This window comes from Nymphalis io, chromosome 26 (assembly GCF_905147045.1).
Source record: "Nymphalis io chromosome 26, ilAglIoxx1.1, whole genome shotgun sequence".
NCBI classification, from domain to species: domain Eukaryota; kingdom Metazoa; phylum Arthropoda; class Insecta; order Lepidoptera; family Nymphalidae; genus Nymphalis; species Nymphalis io.
The window spans coordinates 495,200-503,518 of NC_065913.1; the positions used below are offsets into that span (position 1 = coordinate 495,200).

General features: G+C 33.9%; 1 protein-coding gene across 2 annotated transcripts; it reads left to right on the top strand.

The window, feature by feature from the left end:
* Positions 1-3,148: 3,148 nt before the first annotated feature.
* LOC126778602 (uncharacterized) lies at positions 3,149-7,792 on the top strand. 2 transcript variants are annotated; one of them, XM_050502290.1, is made up of 3 exons: positions 3,149-3,369; positions 3,995-4,066; positions 7,593-7,792. In XM_050502290.1, exons 1-3 carry the CDS (start codon positions 3,193-3,195, stop codon positions 7,758-7,760), a joined length of 417 nt encoding a protein of 138 aa, XP_050358247.1. In that variant the 5' UTR covers positions 3,149-3,192; the 3' UTR covers positions 7,761-7,792. The 2 variants fall into 2 exon arrangements, with proteins under 2 accessions (XP_050358247.1, XP_050358248.1); XM_050502291.1 differs by having other exon boundaries at positions 3,149-3,237.
* The last annotated feature ends 527 nt before the right edge of the window (positions 7,793-8,319 follow it).

The following is an 8,319-nucleotide window of genomic DNA, read 5'->3' on the forward strand; positions in this document are numbered from 1 at the left end:
TTGATATATTTAATTGGTTTTGGTGGACTAATCTGGGAGATCAAATCGAATAAAATATATTTAAGTTTATTTATATATTTGATATACGGATCTAAAATAGTATCATATAACTTGAATTAATAATATATCATGGGACATTTTTTTTCACACACGGCCATCTGATCCCAAATTAAGCTGGTACAGAGCTTTTACTATGGAAACCAGACAACTGATATACTACATATACTATTTTTCTTTTGTAAATACATACTTATATAGATAATTACACCCAATCTCAGGACAAACAGACATGTTCATGCACACAAATATCTGTCCTGGGTGGGAATCGAACCCACAAACTTCGGCGTGAAAGGCAAGCATCCACCAACCACGCCAACCGGCTCGTCGAAAATTAATAAAATTATTAAACCTCTGAAATTGTAAATTGTAATATAAATACTAATATTAATATATCCAAGTGTCGCAGCGTCGCGGGACCTCCAATCATATTTTACGTACGTTACCTGGCAGTTTATTCACGTTAGAAATTTATACCTAGTTTATTTTAGTTGTGTTCTTACTTTATTTACTTAGCAGATAGAGAAATGTGAAATAATCTTCAAGCACTTTGCGAGATGTGAGAGTGTGTGTGTGAATTTAAATTAAATGAATGTATCAACGCGGCGCCAATGATGCCGGATCATATAGACCCGTTGCGTTTTCTAATCTTATTATTTAGTTTGTTTTTAATATTAAGTATTTGAGCATTCGAATAACTGGAGACATGAGTATCCTCTACTCATGCTATACATACACTAAGTCTTCAAAGAGATACATCTGCATGAACTCAATATGGGTCAATATGACGCTGTGTCACTGAAAGTGTGACATTTTTATAACGAATTGCGATTATTTATATATATTTTTGATTGAATGTCACATTTTGTAATAATATCAGTTTAGTAACATCTGGAGCGGATCAACGGCAAAGAGACAGACTGAAACAAAGTATCCTCTACTCATGCTATACATACACTAAGTCTTCAAAGAGATACATCTGCATGAACTCAATATGGGTCAATATGACGCTGTGTCACTGAAAGTGTGACATTTTTATAACGAATTGCGATTATTTATATATATTTTTGATTGAATGTCACATTTTGTAATAATATCAGTTTAGTAACATCTGGAGCGGATCAACGGCAAAGAGACAGACTGAAACAAAGTATATCTTAATCTGCTTCAGACGTAGAAAATGAAAATAATTTACCCGAACGTAATAATAACAACGACACAATAAGGAGCAAGCGATATGAACGCTCCTGAATCTTGGGATTCTTTGGATCTTGGAGAGGATCTTTGGATAATCTTGATTTTTCTATAAACTTGATTCGATAACCAATTCTAATAGTAACATTTACATAAGTAGAAAAAAGCCAGTCTAGTGGTGATGGTTCTCTCCTGGCGTGGTGTACTATTTGTACTCCGATGTCTATCCCCGACACTTCCAATAATCAATTTGGATATCGAATTAATTATGACACTTAATTAAAAATTACTTAGTCCGCGTAAATTTATAATTTATTAACTAAGATCAATATTCATTGTTAATATCATAAAGCTGTTCAAAGTAATTGATTGATATTGGTACTTTATCCATAGATTGATTAAGTTGATTGATAGAGCTCTAAGCATGGTTGGTCCGTATATTGCTAATTTCTAAAAATATAACAAGTAACTTTGTACTACATACTAAGGTAAGTCGATAATTACTTCTGATCGATTCAGATCGCGGCGACCGTTCTCCACAGAAAACAGCCAACTGCACAGGCGATATTTTACTACTCGAGTGTGTGCGCATATACAGGTACACTCATAATCCTATGTAACCGCATATTTACTGGTGGTAGGGCTTTGTGCAAGCTCGTCTGGGTAGGTACCACCCACTCATCAGATATTCTACCGCAAAACAGCAATACTTGGTATTGTTGTGTTCCGGTTTGAAGGGTGAGTGAGCCAGTGTAATTACAGGCACAAGGGACATAAAATCTTAGTTCCTAAGGTTGGTGGCGCATTGGATATGTAAGCGATGGTTGACATTTCTTACAATGCTAATGTCTAAGAGCGTTGGTGACCACTTAGCATCAGGTGGCCCATATGCTCGTCCGCCTTCCTATTCTATAAAAAAAAAAAAAAAAAAATACGGTCTGCGAGGGTACGGCGAAAACATTAATTTCTTCAGGTATTATATTTTGAAACATTAAAAATAATCAAATATTTTGCAATCATTTTAATAAAAACATCTCATTAAAAAAGTCAGTTTGAACCCGCTTATATATTACACCGACACGATATTGTATCCCAGAGGTGCCGGCAGACTTAATCACGGCCATAATAGATTGCGTAACGAGTTCACGACCGCTCCTTCGAGCTTCACCTTCGTTACAAGTGTTCTTGTTAAGCATACACTTATCGAGTCAGTACTAAAACATTAATAAGGAAAGTATAAAAGATAAACGAAGGTATGTTGCGAATAATGTGTGGGTTGATTTATTTGATTATGTATTTTTTTTTTTTTTTTTATAGAATAGGAAGGTGGACGAGCATATGGGCCACCTGATGGTAAGTGGTCACCAACGCTCTTAGACATTGGCATTGTAAGAAATGTCAACCATCGCTTACATATCCAATGCGCCACCAACCTTGGGAACTAAGATTTTATGTCCCTTGTGCCTGTAATTACACTGGCTCACTCACCCTTCAAACCGGAACACAACAATATCAAGTATTGCTGTTTTGCGGTAGAATATCTGATGAGTGGGTGGTACCTACCCAGACGAGCTTGCACAAAGCCCTACCACCAGTATGTATGTATGTGCACTTAATAAATAAAAATAACTCAGAATTTAGAATGAGATTTAACCTAATCTGTAAGCAAACTAAAGTAATTCAGAATCGATTCACTCAAATATTAATTATAATAAGGTTATTAAAAATTAGAATCTTTTTCGTACTCGCTTAGGTAATATCATACAAAGCAACTGAACTTATATAAATAATATAATATGTGTATAACACAAAGTTTAATGAACAATAGATATTTAAGACGCGAAGCGATTATCAGAACGAAGTAATTAACAAAGTTAATAAGCCAAGTAATTGATTTTACGCTACGAGTAAGTCGCGTGGAACATTCACGATCATTGTAAAATGGTTTTAGTTGCCTTTTGTGCTATGACCTTAATATTATGTGCTGTAAGTTTATTTTTGCTGACAAAATCAAAATATTCTATATTCAGAAGCAGGCAGATGTTTTCAACGCTGACACCCCACCCTCACACGTGGGAGAAGTCACAGGCGGGAACTAGCAGAGATTTTTTTGAACATGTGCGCAGACATATCAACTCAATAAAATAATAACTAATAACACCTCTGTTATTTGACCCATACTCCGATGGGATGCATTTTGATACGACGAGATAGATATCAGGATTAGAAGCAAATACACGTACTATCCGAGGCACGAGAGTATAACAGATATTCAGTAAATTCTGAAATCCTATAAATTTTTATTTGCTTGACCCAGGATTTGATCTCGGAACCTTAGGAATTGCAGCTGAAACTTGGCAGTTAGACTAGTGAGGAATCAAGCACTGGTTTCACTTCAAAACGAATAAATCTTATAATAAATGACACACCAATCAACTTTATTATTCATTTTAAATGAAGCCACAACTATAAGTTATGGATAAAAAACAAACCCCGTTGAAACGAGTTGATCGAATTCCGCGATATAATATGTTATTTTAACATTTTCTGTAAATTTGATACATGTCCTTAAAATATTCGTTGGTTTGTTTTTCGTTAAATTTATTTTTAATCTGTCTGCTGTTGTCCGTTTTGATCGTATTTTTAATCTGTGAACTCTTAATTGCTTTGTAATTTGTTTGAACAACATTTCTGTTTAACTAATAACTGTATGTCTTTTCTAATAAAAATGATTTACTTCTAGGAATGCACGCATATCTTTGGTTTGGATCGAGACTTTAGCAAATTGAATTCAGATAAAGATGTCGCTAACTACGTAAGTTCGTGACACTTTTTATAATTTTACCAGCTAGGTGACGGCGATCATATATATATATATATATATATATATATATATATTTATACCCTTATAAATATATATATATATATATATATATATATATATATATATATATATATTTATACCCTTAAATAAATACATCAGAGATATTATTGATTTTTTTAATCTTTACGTACTTTATTGCTCATCATGTAAAACAAATGGCATCAGAATTACTAAAAATAACGTGGTCGACGTGTTGGCAGATTGTAATCGAAATAATTTTTAATTAGAGAAAACCAATAAATAAATATGTAGTAAGATAAATAAACACAGAGTTTTGTCGAAATAAATATATTATACTTTTATTATTGTTATAATATACATTAATGTAGCGTATAGTATACGTGCTGTTAAGGTGCTTATATTATAATGAGTAAAAGTTTTTATAAAAGTTAATAGTTTTTTGTGAAATGTTAAAACAAATCGCGCTCTAGTTTGTTACATTAGAATTACATTACATAGTTCGTCTGGAAGTATTAGTTTCATTGTGTCACAGTATTAGAAGTGACGTACTCAGGAAGTGCAGTTCGTGCACGCGCCACGTGCATACAAGGCGGTAGAGGGTGGCGGCCGAGAAGGAGCATGACATCATAACATGCCGTTCCCGGTGAATAAATATCCTAATTTTTATTAATCTTGCATTAAATCAATATATAAGCGAAATAAATATTAAAAACGGTATATCGCGTGATGTCCCGCCATCAATATCCCGAGCTCTCGCAGTAACATTTCATCTCATCCACACTTCGAATCGCTCGACCATTAGTATTAATCTTATCAACTTACGTCTAGATAAATCTAAGTCTAGATCCAATGTGTTCTTTTCACGAAGCGTATTTTTTTTGTTCTTTATCTATGTAAATATCTGTGTATACAATATTTCAAACCAATTTTTATAAATATATTTTTTTATTAAAACGATTTAAGGAAATAGGAGCTCACACATTTCTTAAAGTAAGGTAGCTCACTAGAAACTTTTTGGTGGACTGACCCCGAGGTTTAAATTCAGGACTTTAGGATTTGCGGCCTTATAAGCTAGTTACTTTTTTTTAATTAGCTGTAAATTTTTCGAAAGGTACCCGGACTCTTGGGGCGGGGATCAGCTTATGTGAGATTATATTGACACGATCTTACAGATCGACGAGGCTGTAAGATCGTGTCAATCAAACGCGGGCCATCCCTTGCTGGGCATCGGAGCTTGACTGAGCTCTCCTCAGGGGAAAACGGATCTCGCTCCCCCGCACTCCTCGCTGGTGAGTATGGCAGCATTAGGCCATAGGCTGGCTGATCACTACGATGCTCCCCCCTGAGGGGGGAACTCCTCTCGTTGGTCTGAACCAACGAGGTGAGCTTAGGCGGCAAATTGACGTCTATGCGTGGGTTGTACTTCTTATAGTGCCAATTTGTATGAGCAACGATCGATACTATATGCTTATTGTCTGTCTATATGTCTTCCTATAATAAATACATAATAATACCAGCAAATATTGCACTTAGAAACATAGTACTATGGTATGATATACGCACATACGTATACGTATGTTATGCAATCATACATTGGTCATGATTTGTTCCGACGTCCCTCGGGGGCGGCGTTCTGGGTACTATGCCAATTAAATTATGTATCCAATTGCTTTAGATTGTAGAACGTCCTGAATTTACAATTTATATTATCTATACTAAAGTTATAAATACGAAAGTTACTGTGTCTATCAGCCTGTTACGCTTTTACGTTTAAATAACTGAACCGATTGTGATATATATTTTTATTTTTATTGTATAAAATAGGGAATATTCAATTTTGAAGTTGAAAATGTACAAACTAATGACCTACAAAAAGGCTTTTGAAAATACTTAATTAACGAAACAGCCGCCGTTAGTCTTTTGTTTAAAACCTGCACAATTAACTTGTCATTTAACAAGAAGAAATAAATGTAAAACTGTATAGGGTATAATTATCTATATAAGTATGTATTTACAAAAGAAAAATAGTATATGTAGTATATCAGTTGTCTGGTTTCCATAGTACAAGCTCTGCTTAGTTTGGGATCAGATGGCCGTGTGTGAAAAATGTCCCCTTTCGGAATGTACTAAACATACTCGAAGTACACTCCGGTCATAAGCTTGTAATGTTATTATATCATAGAAAGAAATTAAATAAATATTATTAATAATACCAAAAAATATTCATATTATACATTACATATTTGACGAGCCGGTTGGCGTGGTTGGTAGATACTTGCCTTTCACGCCGAAGGTTGTGGGTTCGATTCCACCCAGGACAGATACTTGTGTGCATGAACATCTCTGTTTGTCCTGAGTCTGGGTGTAATTATCTATATAAGTATGTATTTACAAAAGAAAAGTAGTATATGTAGTATATTAGTTGTCTGGTTTCCGTAGCACAAGTTTTGTACAAGCTAAATTTGGGATCAGATGGCCGTGTGTGAACAATGTCCCAGGATATTTATACATTTTACTTCGTAAAAAAACCGCTGACTTTGTTTCACCTATTCTTCTTAGGTCCCAAGTATTTCTTAAGTGTTTCTTTCCGAACCGGTGATTTTTTCACAATCAATAAGTACATTTAATACTATTTAATGAAGATTTTTGACTTTGACTTCGTAATTAATCTTACTAATAATATTAATGCCAATCTTTGTGTATATATATATATTTAAACGAATTGTAGTTAAATTATTTATATTTTATATTTCTTAGTGTAAGGGACTCATCGGAACGGTTTAGGAATAAGCTTAAGAGAGAGACATTGTTCCGCTATCTACCTTCCTTCATTATAAAATTACCGTGATACTAAATTGTATTTACATAACGCAATTTCAAATATATACGTAAGTTTGAAGGCTATAATCGATCTCTAGATTGTCTCACACACCACCCGAAGTAAGACGGCGAAACTAATGATTTTTAAAATTTTTAAGTCATATTTTTATTCATTTGACTTTAAGTGATTTGTTAAACAAATGAGACTAACAGCAAAGCGAAACGTAATTGCTGAAATTTATAATAGAAGCGACCTTACAGTAGGAAGTATGAATTGACTTTGTGGAGACGGAAAGTTGGTGTTATGAGTTTGTCTTTACTTCTAATAGAATAAAAGTGGAAATATGTATGGAGTATATGTATATACACCTGCTTGTGTCTCTGTGTGTAGAATGCTTGAATCTTAACCGATGATTGCGACTTCAAACCCAGGCAAGCCCCATTAAATTTTCATGTGTTTAATTTGTATTTAAGTTGATTTTGGACTCAGTGGTGAAGTAAACTTACATGTGTCGGTAGAAAAAAAAAACTGTTACATGTGTATCCAACCTGCATTGGAGAAGAACGGTACAATAAGCTATGAACCTTTTATCCAGCAGTGTAACATTCACAAGTTGTTACAATACTTTTTCTTTTATTGGTCTGAAGTAATGTCACATAAGTTTTATCACTTCAGGTAGCTGAAATCCTTAACCGACTGAAGACATTCAAAGTGGCCGTCCACCCTCGGATACGGCTCTTCTATCAGTTACTGAAGCGAGGCATGTCGGACTACGCGCACCGGACCTCCGATTCCTTGTACAATCCCAGTGTGTATAAGCAGCCAAGCGACAATGTCTTATAGAAAAGTATTATTACAAAGACTTTGTGAACTGATGTTAGTGTTTTTATACTTCCCATTTATTAATTATTGTAAAGCGTTTTATTTTTAGAAATGCATACTGTATTTCTTTCTTTTTTATTTTATTTTCCTGAAGCATATCGAGCTTTCGTCGGTAAATAGGGTAAGTGAAACCGGAGCTGTGTAAAGCAACTGTGTAAAGAACAATAAAACTAGAAACTTAAAACACCAGTGCTAAAATCTGTTAAAAATCTTCGCATCTTATACGTGTGATGGTGTAAACCGACTGAGTTGATATTTTTAGTGCGTGTATCCTTTAAATGTCATTTTTATTTACTTATTTGGACCATCTAACAGCGTTTTACCATTATTTAGATTAAGATAACATAAAGCAATAGTATATAAGAGGACAGCTAATTTAATTTACATGACTAAATTTATTATATTGCATAATTAAATCGAGAGTGACATAAAATCAAGAGCAAACACATGAAAAAAAAAGTTATTATTATTAGAATTAATTTTGCAAATTACAGTCTGAAAATTTACTACAAAACTAGTC